Source organism: Aspergillus wentii (assembly GCF_001890725.1).
Source record: "Aspergillus wentii DTO 134E9 unplaced genomic scaffold ASPWEscaffold_5, whole genome shotgun sequence".
In the NCBI taxonomy this organism is placed as follows: domain Eukaryota; kingdom Fungi; phylum Ascomycota; class Eurotiomycetes; order Eurotiales; family Aspergillaceae; genus Aspergillus; species Aspergillus wentii.
This window is the reverse complement of record NW_024467836.1, coordinates 20,081-43,178: the sequence shown is the minus strand read 5'-3', so window position 1 is coordinate 43,178 and position 23,098 is coordinate 20,081. Positions and strand designations below refer to the sequence as shown.

At 47.8% G+C, this 23,098-nt stretch overlaps 10 protein-coding genes across 10 annotated transcripts; 6 read left to right on the top strand and 4 right to left on the bottom strand.

Annotated features, from left to right (window-relative positions):
* Positions 1–249: 249 nt before the first annotated feature.
* ASPWEDRAFT_538848 (fungal specific transcription factor domain-containing protein) lies at positions 250–2,281 on the bottom strand. The gene is made up of 6 exons (XM_040837971.1): positions 2,067–2,281; positions 1,823–2,017; positions 1,469–1,773; positions 1,295–1,425; positions 608–1,244; positions 250–558 (listed from the first exon to the last, which is right to left on the bottom strand). The coding sequence occupies exons 2-6, from the start codon at positions 1,992–1,994 to the stop codon at positions 511–513; spliced, it is 1,293 nt and encodes a 430-aa protein (XP_040687306.1). The 5' UTR covers positions 1,995–2,017; positions 2,067–2,281; the 3' UTR covers positions 250–510.
* A 784-nt stretch (positions 2,282–3,065) lies between these two features.
* Positions 3,066–6,482, top strand: ASPWEDRAFT_60276 (uncharacterized protein; the record flags this gene model as incomplete). Its single annotated transcript, XM_040838510.1, has 11 exons — positions 3,066–3,079; positions 4,490–4,649; positions 4,707–4,829; positions 4,878–4,984; positions 5,036–5,157; positions 5,215–5,448; positions 5,495–5,598; positions 5,641–5,675; positions 5,723–5,781; positions 5,830–5,849; positions 5,932–6,482. The coding sequence occupies 11 exons, from the start codon at positions 3,066–3,068 to the stop codon at positions 6,397–6,399; spliced, it is 1,446 nt and encodes a 481-aa protein (XP_040687305.1). The 3' UTR covers positions 6,400–6,482.
* A 278-nt stretch (positions 6,483–6,760) lies between these two features.
* On the top strand, positions 6,761–8,061 carry ASPWEDRAFT_112833 (uncharacterized protein; the record flags this gene model as incomplete). The annotated part of the gene is made up of 7 exons (XM_040828361.1): positions 6,761–6,827; positions 6,879–6,898; positions 6,961–6,994; positions 7,040–7,113; positions 7,172–7,551; positions 7,643–7,738; positions 7,791–8,061. Coding segments are annotated over 7 exons (942 nt in total), but the record flags the coding sequence as incomplete, so codon positions are not given.
* Positions 7,812–9,331, bottom strand: ASPWEDRAFT_41484 (uncharacterized protein). The gene has a single exon (XM_040835571.1). The coding sequence runs from the start codon at positions 9,164–9,166 to the stop codon at positions 8,252–8,254; it is 915 nt and encodes a 304-aa protein (XP_040687303.1). The 5' UTR covers positions 9,167–9,331; the 3' UTR covers positions 7,812–8,251.
* A 2,004-nt stretch (positions 9,332–11,335) lies between these two features.
* Positions 11,336–11,906, top strand: ASPWEDRAFT_173066 (uncharacterized protein; the record flags this gene model as incomplete). Its single annotated transcript, XM_040831016.1, has 2 exons — positions 11,336–11,727; positions 11,792–11,906. 2 exons carry the CDS (start codon positions 11,336–11,338, stop codon positions 11,904–11,906), a joined length of 507 nt encoding a protein of 168 aa, XP_040687302.1.
* Positions 11,907–12,491: 585 nt separating this feature from the next.
* ASPWEDRAFT_41483 (putative oxidoreductase, 2OG-Fe(II) oxygenase family) lies at positions 12,492–14,114 on the bottom strand. Its single transcript, XM_040835570.1, has 3 exons — positions 13,802–14,114; positions 13,651–13,752; positions 12,492–13,603 (listed from the first exon to the last, which is right to left on the bottom strand). The coding sequence occupies exons 1-3, from the start codon at positions 13,896–13,898 to the stop codon at positions 12,681–12,683; spliced, it is 1,122 nt and encodes a 373-aa protein (XP_040687301.1). The 5' UTR covers positions 13,899–14,114; the 3' UTR covers positions 12,492–12,680.
* Positions 14,115–14,892: 778 nt separating this feature from the next.
* ASPWEDRAFT_113336 (putative methylaspartate ammonia-lyase) lies at positions 14,893–16,140 on the top strand (the record flags this gene model as incomplete). Its single annotated transcript, XM_040828400.1, has 1 exon — positions 14,893–16,140. The coding sequence occupies one exon, from the start codon at positions 14,893–14,895 to the stop codon at positions 16,138–16,140; it is 1,248 nt and encodes a 415-aa protein (XP_040687300.1).
* A 326-nt stretch (positions 16,141–16,466) lies between these two features.
* Positions 16,467–17,171, top strand: ASPWEDRAFT_113914 (M24 family metallopeptidase; the record flags this gene model as incomplete). Its single annotated transcript, XM_040828446.1, has 1 exon — positions 16,467–17,171. The coding sequence occupies one exon, from the start codon at positions 16,467–16,469 to the stop codon at positions 17,169–17,171; it is 705 nt and encodes a 234-aa protein (XP_040687299.1).
* A 459-nt stretch (positions 17,172–17,630) lies between these two features.
* Positions 17,631–18,683, bottom strand: ASPWEDRAFT_28836 (uncharacterized protein; the record flags this gene model as incomplete). The annotated part of the gene is made up of 3 exons (XM_040833189.1): positions 17,631–18,087; positions 18,148–18,583; positions 18,638–18,683. The coding sequence occupies 3 exons, from the start codon at positions 18,681–18,683 to the stop codon at positions 17,631–17,633; spliced, it is 939 nt and encodes a 312-aa protein (XP_040687298.1).
* Positions 18,684–18,935: 252 nt separating this feature from the next.
* ASPWEDRAFT_184210 (uncharacterized protein) lies at positions 18,936–19,937 on the top strand (the record flags this gene model as incomplete). The annotated part of the gene is made up of 2 exons (XM_040832026.1): positions 18,936–19,138; positions 19,608–19,937. The coding sequence occupies exons 1-2, from the start codon at positions 19,028–19,030 to the stop codon at positions 19,935–19,937; spliced, it is 441 nt and encodes a 146-aa protein (XP_040687297.1). The 5' UTR covers positions 18,936–19,027.
* Positions 19,938–23,098: the final 3,161 nt, after the last annotated feature.

Below are 23,098 nucleotides of genomic sequence, written 5' to 3'. Positions count from 1 at the left end.
CAGTATATCCCCTGAAATATGATGTTACTGTAGATCTCCCACTGACTGTCTCGGGCTTTTATATGTGAATTATGTTGGAGCGGCATTTGCTTGAGCTGCTTGAGCTTGTATGGAATATAAAAGCCACATTAATGGAACATTTTTATCATCAACAATCTTCCTTATCATTTACGATCAAGGATTTGTCAAGCTCAAATTGATTTAGTTCAAACAGCTCCACTGAATACGCGATTACTTTGATAAAGGAACGGACTGACAAAGTATTATAGCCTGTAAGTGATGCTTGCTGCTGGAACTAATAATCCTGGATACACTACTAACTAAATTACGACGTGGATAGCCTTGAGCTGGTAGCTCTACACTGTGTATTCCAAGGAGCATCATGCTCCAACAGCGAGCTCCTTTCCGGCGCCTTGGTTTGAGTTTTTCCTCTGTATAGGTTTCCCCATATTGTCATGCAAATGCGAAGGCTTCACTTAGAATCTTGAGAGATGTAGAAGTATAGCCCATTCAAAAGAATAGATAATCATGCTGTCGCATGAGATGATTAGAGCAGGTCTGGAGCGGGATTAGACTCCACACAACCCAAACGTAGAACGGCACTTACAAAGTCCATCCAAGGCACATTGATCAATTCACCAGCATGTCTCTCTCGTTCACACCACACCTCGGTGAGGAGGTCTGACATGGCTGGATGCTGAAATCCAGTCGAGCGTTTGATCTCGCTGATGCAGAGATCCACATATCTCTTCTGGTGTGGTACCGATGTCTCCGCCACAGCCTTAAACAAGGGGAACAGAAGACGCTTGAACCACGGTGAACTGGTTGGCACGGTCGCTGAAGCATCAAGGACTGCCGCCACCGATGCTTGGACTTTCTCTGATTCACAGGGAAGGGAATACGTATCCAGAAATCGCAGAACACGAAGAATACAGGCATGGCGATAGGCGTCCCCCAGCGCTCTCCGGTTTGCGTCGTTGCTTGGTTGAGAATCACTTCCAGGTGTCCAGGTGCGGAAGCAGAGCTCCGCATCGGCCAGCACAGCCTCAAAGTCTGGCAAGGTCAAATTCCCATTTCGATATTCTTTTCCAGCCGCCAGGACACCCCCGATATTATAGAACAGCTCGACCGGGCATCCCACGAGAGTTTCCAGATCAAAATAGCCGGCGTCGAGAATGCATTTGCGGACTTCGTCGCCGTATGCTAGTTTCTCAGCACCACTGAAGCCTCGAAGGACGTCTAGCCTGTCTAGATGTCAGAATTAGTCGAAAATAGATGTAACGGGGACTCTGACCAGGCCAATGCTGTGAGAAAGAAGGTTGTTCTTGGTGAATGGAGAATCTTCGGACGGCGGCACAGCCGCGTGCAAATGAAGGCAACTCCGGTAAGATGTACCCCGTGTGATGATATACCGGACTCACATATCTCCAACAGTCAGCTTGATAGACACGAAGGAAAGAACGCTTACATCAAATAGAACAAGGAGGAGAACAACTGCCAGAGTGATATCCTGCTCTTCATCTGTCAAGCCGTACATTTCCTCCTTCATGAGGAGAGAGCTCAACGACCGCACAGCACACAGTTGATGCTCGATCATTGCTGCCTTGTTGACCTGCTCTGGTCTACCGCCAGAAGAAATCATATGCCGTGCTGCCAAGCTGAGCAGAGCCTGCAGGATTCCTGTGTTTTGATATGCGAGAGGGAGGATATAGCATCGGAAGGGATTCTGCAGCCCCTCGGTGATTATGAGTGTATTGCATACGATTTTATCGACTGCGTCCTATCAGCAAAAAGGGGCAGATACACGATGACTTGATCATACAATGCAAAAGGAGATTTTGATTTTCACATACGGCCAGGATGTCGTCAATTGGCGATGAACTGGAAGGGGGACTCGGAAGCACAGCCTGCAAAATCTCATCCTGGGGAGTCTGCTCACGGTCTGTCCGTCGTTTGGCTCTCCCATTCATCTTTTTTTCTCGTACGTTGACCATATTTTCGGATTTCCTGTACTTGCCTTGACCTGGTCAGCCAGCGCAGATAGAGAAGCAGCCTGCATGACTCACTCGAGCCGAGCTCAAAATGCGATGTATCTGTATCACTTCGCAGCCAGCGCCGTTTGGGCGATTGGCTATGCACAATCTAAAACCGTGGAGGATATCCTTCACAGTGCAACCCTTTGCTTTTGCACCGCTGGCAAGAAGGACGGACACTGTCACATCTGCGGCACTTCTAGCGGCAGGTACCGCAGGCTGGATCTACAGCAAGAGTCAGAGCAGGCATTGAGAGTGAACATTGATGTGTCTTACTGACGCGTGAAATCATTGGCTTTATCTGCGATGGTTCTGATGGCGATGTTGAATCAGAACTAATGCAGATAGAGGTACAAGTCAGGTGAGCTTGGAAAAGCGGGGTATTTTCTATCTTCGTCGCGATCCAATTCATGTTGATGATTCATATCCCGTTTTATAGTATCGAGTTGTGCAGTAGTACATGACCCGCCTACCTTCAAAGGATATACAACGATACCTTTGAAGATAAACCTAGCTACACTGCGTATCAAACACATCCTTGAGATAGACTCAGACACTTGAGGTGTATCTTGAATTGCTCATTCGGACCGGTTGGAGGAATGACCCAATCCGGCAATACGTCCAGCTTCTATCAACATATGGGGATTTCGACCCCGCAGCGCATTCAAGGATGATAGTAGACAGCATATTGTCAAGCCTCCCGTTAAAATACACAATGAAAGCAAATTCTATAGCTAGTGTAGGGCATGAGACACAGGTTAGAAATCCGACGGTCTGCCATCCGTCAACAGCTCCGGTCGAAGATGGTAGATCGGGTCCATCTGCTCGACATTACCACAGGCCGGTTCACTCATGCAGTATCCCATAAACTCCTGCACATCTCGATCATAACTCCTCACCACATCCGCCGGGACGGCCAGGAACTGGTTCTCCTCCTGTCGAAGGTATCCACGCACAACAAAGGTCGAAAACACCAGGCGATGTTCATCCTCGGTGGTGTTGGATCCTCCACCGTGAAAGGCAGAGGCCAGCATGATGAAGCCATCGCCTTTTTCCATGTCGGCAAAGATACATTCGTCGACTCTCGGTGGCGTTCTCCGATCAGTGCCCCTGGTGAGTTAGACATTGTATATGATCATTGACGGCAAAAGCATCTTACCACAAATGACTTCGCGGAATGAATTGAGTGCCTCCATTCTCCTTGGTAATTCTACATCCCGCGACAAACAGTCCAACTGCTGATTCCCGATCCATATCCCGAGTGTCATCCCACTGACCGATCTCAGAGTGGTAGCGATGGCTGATGTAGTCGTCGCGATGCAAGGGTTGCGCCTTGCCACCAGGGCCGATCCTCATGGCTGTGCATGAATGAACATATGGCTTCGATAGAGACTCTTTCTGTTCGTCTCCCCACCAGAATGTACTACGCGTAGTCAGGAAATGATCGCAAACCTGCCGGTAAATCGGATTCATGAGTTGCGTTTTGGTATACGTCGGACTACGGGCAATCAACGAAGGCGCCCGCTGGGTTTGTGCTGAATGAGTTAATCTTTAATATGACTTCAATTGTCCATTGTTGGTACAGACCTGGGAAAAACGAGCCGTTCCATTCGACATCGCTGTCCAAGCGACTCTTGACTTCGCTGTATGCCTGGTCGACATCCTGTTCGGGGATCAGGCTCTTGACAAAGACTCCTCCATCGCGCTTCAACAGGTATATGATTTCTTCAAGAGGTGTATCTTTAGAGACCTTCTGAACTTGGTCGCTGTACTTGGATGGATCAAACATAATGGAAAGAGGGTTGGTTGAATATCTGGCTATCAGACGATGATTGTTTACAAGTTGGGTGACTGGATATGCCGACAACACCAGTGCTATTATATACACGTCCTTTGGCCAGACCAAGACAGAATATGGGGATTTTCTCCTGCCACGATGACGTCGCATCTCTTCTCGTCTGACGATGGCATTGCGGCCATCTTTGCCTAATGCGGCAATCTTTCCAGCCCTCCGCTTCCACCAAAAACGGCAACAATCTCAACTCCACGAGACAAGCGGCCCTGCCATCAGTCCGAGCCACAGGGCTTGATGCATTGATAGCAGAAGGCTACTCATCACCATCATTGTAAACACTAATGCCCAAGAGGTATGGATGGTGATATCCCTATCTTCTTTTGACTTTGCGGGGTAACTCAGCAGCAGGAGCAGGATGGAGATAACTTCAAGGTCATTGTATGGCCAGGACGGACTTCCGTATTATCCCATGATTCTCTTAGGATATCAGGGATCCTATAGATGTGTTGCATTGGGACTCCCTTGCTTCCAGTTTTCCATATAATTGCCGTTGTCCGTAAACCCAGTCTTGTCTGAAGCGAAGCCTGTGCGAATTCAATGATGTCTTCTTCAGTACAAGATAAAACAGCAAAGACAAGCCCATCCCGACAGATCAACAAAGCATCCAGCCTGGAACCGTCCAAAACATTCAAAGCAATGATGACGATGATGACTGGATCCTCCAGGCCAACGGCCATCCCAGTGCAATGCCGCGCCAGTTCGACTGGCTCTCTGCACTTGGTCTTGGATTCTCGATCACCAATTCCTGGATTGGCTACTTGGTGAGTTGCCTGGCTATTGCAGCGCAGAGAAGGGCTGACTCCTGTTCTCATTATTAGAGCTGCTTCGGGCAGAACCTCACCTATGGCGGTGCCCAGGCGTGTATATTCAGTTTGATTGTTGCATTTGCTATTCAGTTTTTGGTCACGATTGGCCTGGCTGGGCTTGGATCAGCATACCCAGTACAAATCCTGATTCATTCCACTGTGACTATTGCTGAACATCTATAGTCAAGCGGTGGACAGTACCATTTCTGCTATATCCTCAGTTCCAGTGGCACGAGATACATTTCCTACATTGTTGGCTGGCTGTCGGTGCTTGGTTGGTGGATCGTCACGTATGTCTATCCTGTAGAAATGCTTCTGGGTGTATTCACTGACAGCATCAGTTGTTCCGGAATATCCCTGGCCGCCCTTGTCCTCAATGGCATCGTGAGCTTCTCGATGGACGACTATGTTGCCAAGCAATGGCAGACCTACTTGACCTATGTCGGGGTTGCTGTTGTTACAAGTAAGTTCTCCATTCATTCCCTTTGGCAATAAGTGCTTAGTACATGGAATACTCCAGTCATTCCTGTCTTTGTCGTATCTAGAAGGATCTCTGTCATCACCCAGATCTCGCTCTTCCTGTCATTTTCCGGATATCTCATCTTCTTCGTTGTGTCTCTCGCAATGCACAAGCAACATCAGCCCAGCTCGTTTATCCTGCAGTCAGGACAAGGAAACAGCGGGTGGTCCCACGGGACAGCCTGGATGCTTGCCGTTAGTAACGCCATGTATGCCTTTGGGGGAACAGATGGTGGTACGTACTTGTATTCTCATTGATAATCCCTGGTCTGATAGAGTAGTGATACACATCTGCGAAGAGATACCCAAGCCCGGAAGACGAGTCCCACAAGTCGTGATGATGACGATGGTTATTGGGCTTGTGACCTGCCTGTCCCTGTTCATTGTCTTGATATTCTTCATATCCGACTTGGATGCAGTGCGGTAGTCGCCGCTGCCCAGCATTGAACTTGTATACCAAGTGTGAGTATATCGAGATGTTTATCATGCCTTGCTCATACATTCTACAGAACTGGCAGTGGAAAAGTGACCGTGGGCTTGTTCATTCTGTTATGCGTGATATATGCCAGTATGCTTTACATACCCACATTTTTGTACTCGGAGCTGATGATACAAGTGTCATTGCCATCGCAGTGGGTGAGCTCAGGCAGGATAGCATGGGCATTTGCTCGCGATTTAGGCATCTCCCATTGTAGCCCGATATAGCTGACTGTCGCAGAATGGCATGCCGTTTTCCAACTTCTTCTCGACAATCCACGGCACGCTCCACTTTCCAGTCTACACGACAATCGCTGCCTTCCTGTTCAGTTGTTTATATGGCCTTCTCTATCTGGCCTCAACAACAGCATTCAATTCGATCATCACATCGGCTGTCCTCTTCTTAAATATCACTTACACTGTGCCCCAAGCTCTGGTACTTTGTTATGGCCGGTCATCATTGCCAAAACGTTATTTGAACCTAGGATGGTTTGGATATGTGTGCAATGTGTTTTTTATCTTGTGGATTTTCATTCGTACTGTCTTGATTTGCATGCCACCCGGTATTCCCGTCGCTTTGAACTCGATGAACTATACTTCTGTTGTATTGGTGGGAATCTTCACGGTCATCAATGGCTTCTGGTTTGTAACAGGGCGGCAGAAATTTGAAGGACCACGTATTGACTGGGGACGTCTGCAGGCATCATGAATTATAAGTTGGGATTATTCCATATCTTGATAGGAGTCAATCAACTTGACAATGTTGTTTAAACTGGAGATAGTGGTGGTGGATGGCATTCTGGCGGACTTACATTTTTGCATCGCCAAAGTCAATGATTCAATGGCTAAAGTTTAATGCTACTGTCCAACACCGTGTTTATCTCCACTCAGCCCATCGTCAAGTCCACATTTTTTAAATGTGTCACTTTCTACCTTTTTTTACGGCATGTGGCTTATGGTGATGTTCATCCAGAGAGGCAGTGCAGTGGAGCATTGAAAAATGGACCAGGCCACTCCGTGGTTGCAAACGGCGAATCGGGCAATTTGTCGCAGCGGGATTGGGCCTCAGCACGAGCTTCTTGCTTTTGCGAATATACACCAAAGTGTGCTTATTGAAGAGGTTCTGGTGGGACGACGGTATGCTATGTCCCGTATAATTGAAAGATTGCACAGAACTGATGAAAATAGTATGTATAGTTCTCGCCTGGGTATGTCTTATCGATGCTTTTACCGCTCTGATAATCTTCATCTGACCCTAGCAATGATATAGATGTTCTCAGTTGGCACTCAAGCAGTTATCCTATGTATGATGTCTGAATTCAACTCTATGCATACTAATCGAATCCCAGATGGCTATGCAGGTGCCGGGTATGGCATTCATATATGGAATCTATCGACGGAAACCTTGAGCATCTTTCAAAGGGTATACAGTGGCCCATTCTGGTAGTGCTGCCTTTCAAGAAGCTCATTTCATTATATAGAGCCTTTTGGCAGCAGGAGTCATCTATATTCCCGCCCTCGGATTCGCCAAACTGGCTCTTCTTATGCTTTACTATAGACTGCTTCAGACAACACCCTGTTGGAGATACACCATCTATCTTGTTACATTCATCATATCTGGATATAGTGTTGCACTTATGCTGGCGCTTATCTTTGCCTGCCGTCCTATATCGAAAGCATGGGATGCTTCAATCACGACAGGATCATGCATTGACCGACCAGCTGTCTATCTTGCAACTGCGATAACTAACACAGTGAGTGATGTTGTACTAATACTTATTGCGATCCCGATTGCATGGAATTTAAGATTGCCATTTGTCCAGAAACTGGGGGTCGTCCGTATGTTTGGTCTTGGTTGCTTGTAAGTCAGGTCTCTTTTATACGATGACTGGTCTAATATACACGGCCTATGTGTCCCATGACATCAACTGATTCTATATTATTTCTATTAGAACAATCATCACGAGTATCATTCGGCTGACAACTTTAATGCCTCTGGTCACATCGACAGACCCAACCTACAAGCTCGGCCAAGCCGGTCTGTTCATGTAAGTTACCTTATTCCGCCCTGGCTTTGCCTCACTGAAGAATTATAAATAGAAATATAGAAGCAAACTTCATCATTCTCTGTGGCTCTCTTCCTTATGTCCGCCACTTCATGCGCCACTTTGCTCCTAAATGCATTGGGGAGGGCAGCAGAAGTCGTCAGAAAAGCTCCTCGCAAGGGGAGGGTTCGGACAACATACGGAAGATTGGTCTTACACGGATGCAGGATGATATTGAGATAGCAATGAATGGCACAGGTGAGATGCACAATGCAAATGGTCATCATAACGGGAGTGAAGATATATTCGTCGACCATCGCGAATAGCGAAAGCCATCCACCAAAGACAAACTTAGTAATACATGATCATATCAAATCGTCTACCTGGAGATTCTAGCACAAAGTAGACAAATATGTGACAATCAAGTAATGACAGGCATTATTCGAGTGCAGCAGACTCTAACCGACACAGACGTAAACATGACAATAGGAAAATATCGACGAGTGGCATGAGTATCTAAAGAAACTGTGCCATTTGTCCACAAACATTGACCGGCTCATAGTTTGTGCCAAAGTCCTGGCTCTCCGGAATGACGCGGAAGTAGAAATTGGCGGAATGGCCTGTCTTCCACAGACCAATGTAGCTGGACATCTTGTTATTACTATTTGCACGCGATGCCCAGTCCGAAGCCATAGCATTGGCCATGTCAACTCGGTGTCCGTTTGTGAGTTTGGACTCCATGCGAGTGGTGTAAGATATCTTGAAACCAGGAGCCTTGCCCACAGCACGCCTATTCAATGTCGTTCCGTTCAAGCTATGGGCACCGATACCATCTAGAGGCAGGAGAATGTGTCCATTCCCATTGCCAAAGTCGTGAATGTCGAAGTTGACCAAGGTACCGTTGTATGCCCAGTTTCGTATTGAGGCCATCTCAACGGGGAGTTCGCCATAACCGGAGTCACTTCGGGCTTGAAGGGTGTGGGTCGTGTCCTGGATAGCTTCAAAGACCTCCCCCCCAGAGCGAAAAGCAGTTTCGAGATAGCCAGCAAGAGTGTCGTTGCTATCTCGCTTGGTCACAGACTTGCCACCCCATACGCGGCCGGCAATGTAGGAAATAGAGACAAAGGAAGATCCAACTGCTGTTGCCATAGTATTGCAATCGTGGGCGTTATTCCTTGTGCATACCCAGAGAGTAGAGAAGTACCCGGTCGAGAAGTAGGCTATGATCTCTGTGCTGGTGCCAATTTTATCAACAACTGCATTGACAGTGCTGCATGTATCACGTCTTTCTAGGCCGTTGATAGGCACAAGGCTCGTATCGACAGGGAAAGGCACGAGGGCATCTGATTCACCAGAGACGGGAGTGGCAACTGCTAGCCCGATAGAGAGCAGAAAAAGGAGCGATAGAGCGCCACGAAGGAATCGGACCATTTTGAATTGATTTCAGATTGAAGAATAGACTAGGAAGGGAAGCTTTGTTTGGTGATGGTGATTCCAGAGAATCCATGATGGCTTTATATCTTTATGAACTGCTGCTTGTATATTTTCTCTCAATGCTACATTTGCATTCAGGCCCTCAACAGTAAGACATTGCAGAGGGCCTAATCTTTCGAAATAGAATGCATCAAAGACCAAAGTATGATAAAGCACAGTGTGAGAGAAGTTTGCAGGGTTGTACAAGGCAGGACATACTTTTAATTCCCTCAAGCCTTTCCAAGATTGGGATACATATCGTTTCCAAGATAAGAGGATCATCATAAATTAGACCAAAAGGCGATTAGATCCATAGGGCTGGAGGCCTAAACAGCTCAATCGGGACTGATGCTCACATTATCCTGAAACATAGCCAATCACAAATAGTATATCTTGGCTGGTTCCTTCCAAAGTGGGGCATTCTCATTCAGGATGTTTTATGTGCAACTGAACATACCTCCGAGTCATCTTACACTGCACTTCAAACTTAGCAACTAATTAGTGAGTGCCAAAGCTGGGTCTGGTTACTTTGTTGGATATCGCTGTCTGATTTCCATCAGAAACCTCCACTATAGTTACGCCATCATAATGCTGTTCGGTATTTTCGACAACAACAACCAAAAGTCTACCGCTATCTACAGGGCCAAATGCAGTCCTGCCATATATCGCTGATATTCTCATAGTGAAGCATGACGCAACACCAGCATTTGCCGAGGAAGTTGCTAGTCTATGGAAACTCGGTCGGGTGCGCGATCTCCGACAAGTGACAAGCTTCTCGCGATACCTTCATCCGGATCTTTGTGGCAGAATTTGGGCCCATGCTGGTTAAATCTGTCCATGAGAATATCATGGCTGACTGGTGGAGCCCAGCCCAAGGGCAGGTGGGCTTATATATGGCTGTTTATCTGCATTAGTTTGGGGAAATACCGCGTAGCCAAGCAACTAACACCACTTGAACGTAGAATGTTTGGTTTTTCTCTTTTACTCGCGATCTTATATATTATCCGTTCCTCAAGGGCGAGTACTTCAAAGGAGGCTGCTAGTAACTTACAGTTTCAGCTCTCTATTGATTACACACCAGCGTAATTAATGCTGGTTCGACACTTGACGGTCTCCGTGAGAGGATTTCTTATAGCTGCGGGTCCCTTTAATGTCATAGGTATCTATATATCAGTGGCCCACTTTGAATTCAAGTTTCTTCTGATCGTTTCTGGCCTGCTTGTACCTACCTGTGTGATCTTTTCTGGATCGTTGAGTCCGCAGACAGATATAACTACAAAAAGCGAAATGACAATGTCGCCTAATTCATGGAAGACCTCAGTCAATACCAAGACAACTAGACGGTTTTTGAAGATTCTTTTCAATACAACAAGATATTGAATCAAGATAGGTGGATACGTAAGTCGTTGCAAGCAAACAAAGTCTTCACAGCGAGGGGAAATGAAAACATATATAATGGGATCAAGGGAATTACGGCTATGCTCATACTGGGCGAGGTTAGCGGGCCACTAGAGCAGCCGAAGGCCATCCTTTCCTCGATATTCAAAATAGCTTTTTAGATATGAATACGAAATGTCACGTGTATCATGGCTGCATATCTCTGACCGCAAGAATTTAAAACAGGTCACTATCTAGCCACCTTTCTTGGCCATTGGCATATGTCCTTTCCGTTTCTGCCTACTATCTGGGAGGTTAATGCATGTCTCGGCAACTATACATTGCATACAAGAGTGATAGCTACGGGAATAGCATATCCAATAAGCAGAATGTGGAGCTAGGCAGTGCTAGAATGAATCCTTCTAGAAAGTCCAATATGATTATAGAAACCAAAACACATTCCTCCTATCATTGGACGGCTCTAGACCCCTATTTTCTGGCTGGGCGCAGTTAATTGTGAATTCTTCTTGGCGGCGTATGTCCATCATCACTTCGGCCATCTCCACTTACTCTTTTAGGAAACTGGTGTTCTGTACACCTCTGAGATCAACATGAGGCAGTGCTGTGCACTGTTCAGCTCATCTACTATTCAGATGATATAAAGCCATGTCAGTTCTCTTTGCAATTCAAGATCATCATCGCAATCAATATATCTTGTATCCCATCAGTTGTATACAATCACGCTTCATCATGTTCACAAAAGCCACCGCTCTTCTTGCCTGTCTTGCCACTTTGGCCCCTAGCGCCATGGCCAGCAGTCCCTACTTTGGCTATGGCAAGTGGATTGAGGTCTACACTGGTTCTCAGGCTTACGAAAAGGGCGCTCTCCCAGGGCCAAGTGCTGAGGACCCGGATGTTATCCGAACCCGCCTCGCTCATCTGAACAGTTGCGCAGTCTCTTCGTTCAACACTTCAGCTGAAACGCACTATTTCCCCCCAGTCAATGTGACTACTGGCAGTGTTCCCTGCAAGAAGGGCACCTTCATGTCCGCCGACTCGCCTGAGCTGGGCCCGTTTATCATCAACTTTCGGAGTGAGGGAGAATGCCCTGGTCCCAGCAAGAACTGTGAACCTCTCCTGACGTAAGCCAAGCTCTTCATAACTACTCTACCATCTGCGTAGGCCTTGCTGACTCTATATGATTAGAATCAATGGCAAGAACTTCCCCATGTGGAAGTCCGACAAGAATTGCCGCCAGGAAACCATCAACGGAACCAAGGGTTATGAAGTTTACCGGTCAGTATCTGATCCTATCGCATGAATTTTTCATACCATGATACAGGAAATGGTATTCTGACACTATGGCAGCTGCGGATTTAACTACAATCCTTAGGCCTGCGAACGACTATCCTGGCAATTGTAATGATTCTTGGGTTTATCACCTCGGAAACCTGTATCAATACACTACGGAGATTATCCACGGATTGGCAAACGTCCTAATTATTAGTTTGGTATCGTACCCAACGTCAATCAATCACAATCTGTAAACATGAGCCAAAGCAAATCCACATTCTTTTGATATCTTAGCTATATCTTGTTCTGCTACGATGTAAATCTCCAGATCCTTACATTCCAGGAATAGAATGACCCACTTACCTGCTAGCCAATCATATCTCCTGATGGTCGCAGCTTGATTGCATTCCGACCGGCTCTTGCCTTTCTGGGATATTGGTCTTTGAGTCCAAATTTGGTCCCAAGTGGCAAGCTCAATGCCAGGATTAGCTACTATGACCAGGCAATCTGACAGCCAGACGCTCTGTACTTCACAGACTGAATTCTACTAGATCCAAATTTTCTCAGAATGACAAATGAATTTTTGCCGATCAAGAGAAATGCCAAGAAAGGGGTGTAAACATGGGCTCATCAAATGGATAATCTTTTTATCATATGCACTGCATCTAGAAGGCAGTCATGATGGGCTGTTGTCTGATGGTTATATACGTAGACTTCTATACCACTGTCAAAACTTAAGATACAAAATGGCAGCACAAAGCAACGACAATATATTTATAGAGTATCTCGACTATGAACTAAATCAGTTGTAGAAAACCTTGGCCTGGAAGCCTCCCATCTTGACACTTTCAGTGTTGTCCGAAGGCGACCTGGTCCAGTTCTTCCTCACACGCGCTCTCACCCATTCGGATGCTGGGATATCCTCATCATTCTCGGTGCCCTGCTTGCCGAAACCAACCCTCTGCAAGAAGGGGCTGTCCAATGTCTTCAGCATGAGTCTGTCACTGGGACGCACAAAGTACAGCAGTCCCAGACGGTCAATGGTGGCCTGGTCATCAGGCGGTGCGATGACACGGTGGATGCCGCTCTTGAGGTATCCGTTGGTCAGGAACTGCAGCATGTCGGCCAGGTTTACTGCCATGATGCCCGGGGTGATCCGGAGATGTTGCCAGTCGGATTCCTCGGTGCGCTTGACCTGCAACGCAGCGACCGATTGTTGGAATACATATGTGATAGTACCGTTGTCTGTGTGGCCGCGCAGATAAGTGTCTCTGCATTTGCTGTTTTCTTCTTCAGTACGAGCGCGGTACATCATATAGCGAAGAGAACTGTCGCAGTTGGCTTCGTAGCGATGTCCATCCACCAGCTGGTCTTCCGGCAGTTCCAGGATGATGGCCAGCAGTCGAAGCAGCTTATACGACACGTTCTCATGCATGTGACGGTGGAACTTTTCGATCTCGGCCCAGTACTGACGGAAGATCTCCGGCTGAGATCGCTGGGTCTGGGGGATGAACTTGAAGATGTTGTAAAACTCCAGGTTGTCGTAGAGTCCAGGGAAGATCTCGATCGAACGCAAGGGGCGGTAACCATTGTAGTTGCCGTCCTCCAGAGGAGCGCGATATTTCATCCGTTCCTCCTCTGGGAGAGCAAAGAATTGCTTGGCGATGGCGAATTGCTGGTCAATCTGGGCCTGCGAAAGGCCGAAGTTGGTGATGTAGAAGAAGCCTATACGATTAGTGTTCATTTGAGGATGGAGACAAAGGGAGATGTACCAACTCGATGGGCTGTTTCTTTCAATTGCTCTGCCAATCTCTCTTTTCCTCCCGGGCGATCAAACTCGGCCATATCCAGAGTGACCAGGTCGGCATAGTCAACTGTCTGTATGAGCATGTTGTCTATGTAAGACGTGGCAGATAAACCTACGCTGTTCCTTTGTCTCTGGGGGATGGACATATTGTGGCAGAGGAGTCTTTTCAGTGACTGGAGGTGGGTTAACCTGGCTTTCTGTCACGGTGGCCATGATGCAGGATGGTGTGATGGATGAGAAGTGTCTGTCAGGAGTAAAGACTATGCAGCAAAACTGGACTATTAATATGGGCAGCTTCTTAGCTCTCGAAATAAGCCGGAGCAGAGCTTCTCGCGCCCCTCTGATGCCCCTCAGATGCACTAGTTGATCACTTCATCATCGGCCCAATAAGCGCATCACACGTTTCTGTGACCTGCAGGTGATGTATTTGCAGATTAGGCTGACGCTTGCTAAACAGAATGCAGCAATCTATTTTCTTCTCCATGCACATTCATATTGCTTCAAACTTCTACAAGGCGATACACACTGTGTTTTCCACTGCTCATCATGGCATTGTGTGTGTTGGTTGTCCGATCTGCCTCGCTGTCAAGGGGACCAGATCTCGAGATGGGATTGGCGACGGAAATCAGGTAATTATCTGATGATCACGTCAGTGGGTTTGCAGTGCCATAGCGCCGAATGAGAGTCTGAAACGGCGCCATCGGTGGCTGTGATGAAGAGAGCTGAACAGGAGCTTAGGAGAGCTGAGAAAGAGCGGGGTATGACAACAGTACCCCTCTCTGGCTCCACCATGTTCAGCTGCGAGTCAGGTATCCGAGCCCTTTCTCTTGGATAATAAACAAACAGCTGATATACTCCTAGAGGTCAGTGCAATCAGATAATAAATAAAAATGGTCTGCACAGGATGCAGTGTATCGACTCAACACTCTATGTAGACAATCCCATCGCACTCTACCCATGATGCGGCCGTGACGAGGGGACGATCGGTGGATCTGCTCGACGTGGCCTTCATCTGCAGTCAAGAAAGCCACTTTTAGCACCGTAATTGACTTTGTATCAGGGCCTACAGCTCATCCACGGAGCTCTTCTCGTTTCCTTGGCCATTTTCCAGGGGATGATCCACCATGGCGGCTGGAAGCAAAGGTACATATTACTCCTCGCCAGCCGGCGCCGTCGATGAGGATGCCATTCCCCCTCCGTCCCCAAAATGCAGCCCGTCGACGTGCAGTTCGTCGTTGGTCTCTCTGGATATTTCGTCAAAGACCTCCAGGCCGTCCGCCAGAGTCCAGCTTATGACCCGTTAGTCGACAACATCGCCCCCTGCACGCCCGGATTCAAAAAGGTCGTGCAGGCCGGCCAGACAATATCGATCTTGCTGCATCTACCCAACGGTGGGATTGCCATTGGAGACTGCGTCGATGTCATCTTCTCCGGTGCTGCATCCAGAGATCCCCTCTTCAACGCCGAAGAGCATCTGCCTATTCTCGAGTCGGTGGTGAAGCCGTGGCTGTTGCGCTGTGATGTTGCTGAATTCCAAGCAAATGCACGCCTGGTGGACTTGCCCTGGTCGCAGCTGCAAAACTGCCGGTTGCATACAGCCATTCGATATGGATTGACGCAGGCCCTTCTATCGGCGACGTCTCTAGCACGGCGATGTACCATGTCCGAAGTCATCTGTCGCGAGTGGAAGACCACCATGACATACAGCCCCATTGACATTCTGGCTTCCTGCCATCGCAACGACCAATTGCAGCTCGACCGAATGATCATGAAACAAGTGGCGATGCTGCCTCATGCATCTTTCGTCCATGTCAATGATATCGGGCCGAAAGGGAAAACGCTGCACGATTATGTCCGATCTGTTTCTCAGCGGGTCCAGGAGCGTGGAGGTGCTGGATACCGTCCTCGTCTGCATTTCGATGTCTATGGCACTCTTGGGGATGCATTTCACAATGACGAAGAATTGGTGACGTTTCTCGGAGACCTTGAACAGCAGGCTCGTCCATACAACCTGTTGATCGAGTCCCCCATCATCGCACCGACCAAGAGCGCCCAGATTCAGCGATTCAAACAACTACGAAACCGACTACGGGAGAGGTCGATCAATGTCAAGCTGGTGGCAGACGAATGGTGCAATACCATTGAGGATATCAAAGAGTTTGCCGATGCTGAAGCGGTCGACTTTGTGCAGGTCAAAATGCCTGACCTCGGAGGCATCCAGAACAGCATCGATGCGGTGTTATACTGCCAGTCAAAGAACGTTGGCTGCTGTCTGGGAGGATCTGCAAATGAAACGGACATCTCAGCCCGGATTACATCGCAGGTGGCACTGGCAGCACGGCCGGACTTTTTACTGTCGAAGCCAGGAATCGGAGCAGACGAGGGAGTCATGGTGCTGATGAATGAGATGCTGCGGACAGCTGCGGTGGCGAGGAGACAGAATTCCAAGATATAGCATAGGTGAATCGATGATCTATATATTCCAAAAGTGTTCATAGCGATCGTGTAGATATAGTTGAGCTTGCCATTGATCTGTAGGTTTTGGTGCATATTGATAATGACTGATCAACTACTCGACCAATAGCAATGCCTGTAAAATGCATTACTTACATTCCTGTCTTATCTCACGTCTTACAAGGAAGATGAGACGCAATAATCCCCGAAACATGCGCAACCCCTCATGAAGGCGTGGAATAAGTAGACTATCGTACCCCGCTTCGACTGCGACATCGCCATTTTCCCTGCGCTCTTTTCGGGATTACTTTGATTACAACCTCCATAATGTCCGATACCGCCACAGCTGCAGAAGAAAATGACCGTGCCGCTTATCTTTTAGATGCACAAAACAAGGCCGTCCAGCTATTCGAGGAAATCGAGCGCGATCTCGTTCGCCCAGGCGTCAGTGAAAAGGCACTAAGCGATGAGATTCATCGCCTTGGTGCCGAGCGCCATGGTGTGAGGACTCATTGGCATAAACGGGTTATTCGAAGCGGGCCGAACACATTGCAGCCGTATGCAGAGAATCCTCCGGATCGCATCATCCAACCCGATGATATCCTCATTGTCGATCTGGGACCGGTTTTCGAAGCCTGGGAAGCCGACTTTGGGCGCACCTTTGTTCTTGGGGACGATCCTAACAAGAAACGACTTCTCAGCGCCCTGGATCCGATGTGGGAAAAGGTAAAATCACACTTCCGTGGTAACCCTGACATAACTGGCCAGGAGCTGTATGATTTCGCTTGCAATGCGGCGCAGCAAGATGGATGGCAATTCGGTTCACAAATCGCCGGGCATCTTGTTGGATCTTTTCCGCATGAACGGATCCCGCAGGACAAAACGGCTCTCTACATCACCAAGGGAAATGGTGAGCGGATGAATCTCCGTGGCAAGGATGGATACAAGCGGCGTTGGATTTTAGAAATTCACCTTCATGACCCCGCTCATGGGTTTGGCGGTTTCTGCGAGCAGCTCCTGACCGTTGACTAAGGGATATAAAGATTGGTCCAGGGCTTGATTGCCATGTTTGATGAGGTTTTCAAAGAACGTACGATGGATCTGGTGACTGGAAATCGAAGATATCTGCAATGCTTTTGGTCTACACAGGAAAGGAAATATGGACATTATTATGCCTTGCGCTGGAGCTATCTTAGGAGCAAGCGTGCCTTAGAGGGGCATTTGATATAGGGTTTCTTCGTGATAATATAGACCGATTGATACAAATAAAAGTGTAACGTGGAGAAATATGGATCATACAGTAATCGACCACTTCCAGGGCTTCAATCAGCATACTTGAGCTGCAATATAAATGCTACTAGTTTGCTAAATGATTATACACACATTTCTAATCACTGAAAGAGTCGATGGCTTTGTTTGGAAGGTGGACAGGAAACATGTGATATATAGGACAATAATTATATATCACCAATGAACCATGCAGCCGTAGGCTTAGCACCCATCGGTTAAGCCCCGAGCCTTGTCATCTTCCTTCCTTTCTGCGTTAAGGTCACACCACCATGCATGGGTTGGGTCTGCATGGACAGGCGGCGTCTCATCCCACGGCTTGGGAGTAAGGAAATAGTGCATATTCTTGACACGATCATCTCTCCAGATAGCGTCATGCACACCCTCCCACCGCTTTGTTTTCAAGGCGTTATAAATGTATGGGAGCGGGGCCCAACGGCCTTGGAATACCTCCGAAAGCAGAGACTGGTCGGCAAAGATCCAGTCGGATGTGTTGGAAGTAGCCAGACTGTCGGTGATGATCTTCCATACACCTTCGCCCGGTCTGGTCACGATGATACCGGTGTTGCACAAACCGAAGCTTGCCTCGATTGGAGGAGGGGTGGTCTGGGCGAGTTCTGGGGTGTCATGCTGGAGTGTCCATCCACAATTGGCTGGGATCCTGTGAAAATCGGCAGGTTAGAATCAGACGAGTTGAAGACGGTTACGATCCAATTCATACCAATCCTCTGGGTAATGAGATCTCTTGAGCGGGTTGCAGAGGCATGCATGGGTGCTACCAAACACGCGATTGCCCTTGCCCTCCATCTCTGGCGGATCCAACTCAACATCCATCAACTCATCCATATTGTGCAGGGCCATCATGTCGCAGTCGAGTAGAACAACGTGATCATATTCGTAAAGCGCAAAGGCGATCAACTTGGTCCAGGCGTCATATAGACGTTTATCGTTGGTCAAGTTCGTCGTCATTTCAGGCTTGAGGTAGGGAACGGGCTGTTTGAGTATTCCGCGGGCATCAAGGGCAGCATGGGCTTCCTCCGGCAGCGAGTCCGTATAGAGAACAATGAACGGGTACTTCGTGCCGTGTTTGCGCAGAGAATATTCAAGGGTCAAAATGCCCTGCAGGTATGCGGTGTTGGTCAAGATAGAGGCCCATACTAAGAGGTGTAAATATTGTGAAAGGTAATTCCGATATTAAAAATGCAGTATACCTTTCTTGGCGTCTGTGACGCGGGGACGCTCAGGAATCGTGGCCATGGTTCCGAGAGAGAATATGAATCTCAAGCTTTCGCTTTGGTGGAATGTGACAAGAAGAACAGGAAGCTGTCTCGACTTTGGGATGCAGCAAGGAGTTTGTAATCCGCGTCCATTTGTCCATTGAGGGCGGGGTACGCCCACACCGGAGATGATCGGGCCATCGTTGTTCCACGATCTTTACCGAAATCAAAATGACCACGGAAATGACCACGTGGGACGCCAGATAAGGGATTGCTGAAATACCAGACTCCGTGGGCAAGGTTTGACGACATATATAGTACTTGGGTCAGTCCTCCTTGGTTGTTCGAACCCTATGCAGAAGATCGGAGGCAGTCATATGTACGATGACGCCTGAGCGACTTGGAGTTTTGTTTCTCCGTGAACGATCGATCCGATCCCGAGATCTCTGCTCTCTGGTTGATTTCGGTAAGGATAACCCTATTGTTAACTCTGAAGTCTGCAATAGATATAGATCTAATGGTCAGGGGGTGGTGTATTATTAAGGTCTTATAGTGAGCTGCTGTCAGAATAATACCATGTTTATAAAATGAAATAGATTTCAATCCCGGCTAGCGTGATATATATCCGCCGCCCCCCCTAACTACCTTCCATCGCCAGTGACCAGAATTGGCTCAATGTCCATGGAACAGTCAGAAACTGGCAGGCAGGAATACATATCTCCAATACAAGCGTGACCAAAGACTTCTGGTCTATTGGATTGCCCATACTTCCAATCGAATCATCAAGACCAGCGCCTCAGAGACATTGCTAGCCATCAACACCACAGGAGAGGTGTCTTTAGCAACTCTGAGGGCATTGTCAGAGCCCATGGTAGAGTATATCAAGCCGATTCCTGCAACCATATTTCGCTTGTTCCAGTCTATAATCGCGGCCAGGAAAGACACCCATAGTTAATTCTTGAAGATCGTTGCCTCCAATCCAGATCCAGACATCGAAAGGAGTAATAATTCATACGAACACTGGATCAATAGATTGACCCAGGCATTCAATGCTTTGGGAGGAGAGTCATGGCTGTTGGAGCAGAGAGACACGCTCGATGTATCAGACGAAGACGAGGAGGAAGTCATTTTCGCCACCAAATCCTCGACGCTCAGCTTGGGCGTGTCGAGCGGGGAGAGCCAAGAAGATGAAGAAGAAGGTGACGACGACAAGGAGGAAGCCACAGTGTCTACAGCTGCGCGGTCGAAGAAGAAGCCAGCGAAGAAAGGGGAGAAGGGCAGACGCCCAGGATAAAAGCGACGACTGCAGCCCCTGCTCCCAGCCTCGACCAAGTTCCCCTGGAAAGCTATCATATTCCTGAAGACCAGATTGGTGTTGTTACGGATTATTTGGTGGCTGTCTACTCATTTTCCAAACAATGTATCGAGCTCCGCCATTACCTGCAAGGTATTTGGCGTGACGTAGCCTACAATGACTTGAATAGCGCTGTTGCGGCGACTGTGTCGAACATTTCTATTGGGATGATCCAGGACACCCAATCCCAGGTATTTGTTGATTTCACTGGCCATGAATCATTCGAGACCATCATGAAAACCATCACCCGTGGGGATCCCGATAAGGCCCACTTCAAAATGTAGCTTCATCGAGCCGGTCCCGACGGGCATACTGAGATGGCCGGAGCTTCTGAGCTGGATGTGAGAGAGGAGATCTTGATACATTGCTGCCAGGATCTGGTCGACTTTATTACGGACTTTTAGAAAACAGACAGCAGTAAGCTGACCAAGAAGATGTCTAAAGAGTTACAAGATTGGATTCCACCCCAGAAGAGATGTCGATTTGTTCATGGACCACAACCATGAAAGACCTATGTCAGGATATTGCACCGGAGCTGACATCCTAAGCCAATGCCTTGAAAAGGATGCTATACTTCACGAGACCATCACCGAAATGAGGCGTTGGGGCTTCGCAGGAGAACATTTTATAAACTTGATTGGGGAAAGCAAGTACGCGGACGGCGTCAGTTCTCGCACACAAACGCCAATGGGCCGTTGGAATTCCCCCCTTTTCTTTGTGGTGCTGGTTTGATGGAAGCACTTGAACTGTCGTATGCGATGGGCCTTCTCATTTGGGACCGTGTTCCCGAGCCCATCTCCACAACATGCTGGTCCAACGGATTATATATCGCGGCCAGTAGGATTGTATTGGGCTTCGAAGGCTTATTCGCAGAATCCTTTTTTGCCGATGGGAAGATACCAACCTCCAACTTTAACAAGGCCTTTGAAGCTCGAGTCGGTCTTTCTAAGTCTCGGCGAGAGACCTTTCGGTGACGGCAACTGGGACGGCGGACTGCAAAAAAAAATGCAACAGACTTGCACGGTCTTTCTGATTGCAACCCCCATAGCTTCTTCCAAGCCAAATACTTACTGCCTCTCTATTGGGCGGCTGGCTGGCTTCCGGACCGAATCGCAGATGCCGATATCCTTGTCCTTTCGACTTTGGGTCTCTTTCGTCTGGCGGGGGTCAAAAGCGTCACATGAAAGATAGCCCTTGACGATGCTGATTTGGTGAAGCGTGCCAGATCTACTGGGATGGATGATGCAGAAATCATTGAGTTTTCGTCGAAGATATCATCATTTGAAAAAGAGGAGCCCATTGACCCGAGACTCCTTGAGAATATCAAGGGCGATATACCAGGGGCATACGAGATCGGGAAACAAGACTCTTGAAAAAGTCATCGCAACGGGGTCCTCGGGCATCCGATCTCGACACCGAACAATACTTGAATTCCTCCAGCTGGACTTTTTCATGGGAACTAAGACGAGCTGAAGGTTCGCCGGAACCCACTTTGGGTCATGAGGGAACTCAGTCATGACACGGGAGAAAAGATTGTCACTGACTGGCCCTAGTAGAGACGGATGAAGAGTGCATGCAGGTCATGGCTGATGCGTTTGAAGGCCCGAGGGCAGGCTTTATGAACCATATCTACCGGAGGATTTGCAGACGGAGAGCAGTAAAGTAGACCAGAATCGTAGTCATGTGAACTGGTACCATATCCTCTATTTAGGTGTTATAACTGATCAGTTCGTTATCATATGATAGATAAGACCATTTTAGTTTTACTAGTAACACAGGCATAGTGGTACATAGCTACAATGCTACCTATTTAGTGTTACTGTGACATCGAAGATGGCATAAAATGACCTAGGGCAGAGGATGAGACATTGCAACCTTTACAACCTATCATTTCTAATTATGGCAAAGTTAAATAGATGCACTAAAAGGAGTACATCGGATATGGCTTGCCCCTTACAGCCATCTTGAAATATTCAATGACATCATGTACTACCCCAGCCATGTCCCTTGATTACCTATGTATTCATGATGTTCTGGCAACGGCCATCTCCTCTGGCCTAAAACCAACAGAATCTATGTCCTTAATACTGCCTTCTCATTTCACCACGCAGAAGTAAAGAACGTATAGCCTCCAGATGACTTATTCCGCTCCAACAGTCTCAGTTATAGGTCTACGGGCTATGGGATCGGTCTTAGCACGGGCCTTTCTAAATCATGGATATATTGTCACTTGCTAGAACCGGACAGCCTCTAAGACCGCACTTCTTGTAGCCTGTGGTGCAAGAGTAGCTACCTCTGCAACTCACTGCGGACAAGCCAGTCCGCTAATCATTACTTGTGTGACAGACAATGAAGCGTACCAGTCAATTATATCCTTCTTTACTCCATCCGCGAGCAAGGGCCATCTCCTAGTCGATTTTACGACCGGGTTCCCATCCCAATTTTCTCTTCCAGGCAACTTGCAACTGTTACGTATGAATTTTCTACCTGCTAACATGGTGCAATGATGGCTGTGGCTGTGGCTGTTGGACAACCGAACGCCGTGCCATTTTACGACGGAGTACCAGAGAATAACCTCCACTCCGTGAGGACAACTGGAAGCCTTGGGTACTGTGGTCTATCTAGAGGATCCAACATCATCGGCGGAGTAGGAGGCCGTCCCATTTAATACCTTCTACAGCCTAGTTTCGGGTTTCTTACAGGCCATGGCCCTCTTCAAGACCACAAAGAAGCACCTTTCCGGTGCACTGACGGCAGGGTCCTTTACCAAGGAAACGCTTTCCCCGTTCGTTCAAATTGTTACGCGAGTATTGGAGGAGTAATTCCGCCAAACTGACTGCCAGGATCACGGGGCTATAGGTGACGGGGCCAGCATGAGATTGCATTTGATTGTGCTCGAAAATGTGGCGCGCACGAATGAGGAACGCGACCTGTCTAGTTTTGCTTTGGGGCCGATGCCAAAGTTTATTGAAGACTCAGCAAGGGAGGGGTTGATGAGGAATTAAGTGCCGGGGTAGAAGAAATCTGACCAAGATGTATCAACCATATGCTAGGGATTAATATCTCAGTTTAGTGATGCATTTCTCTTTACCTAACTTGAT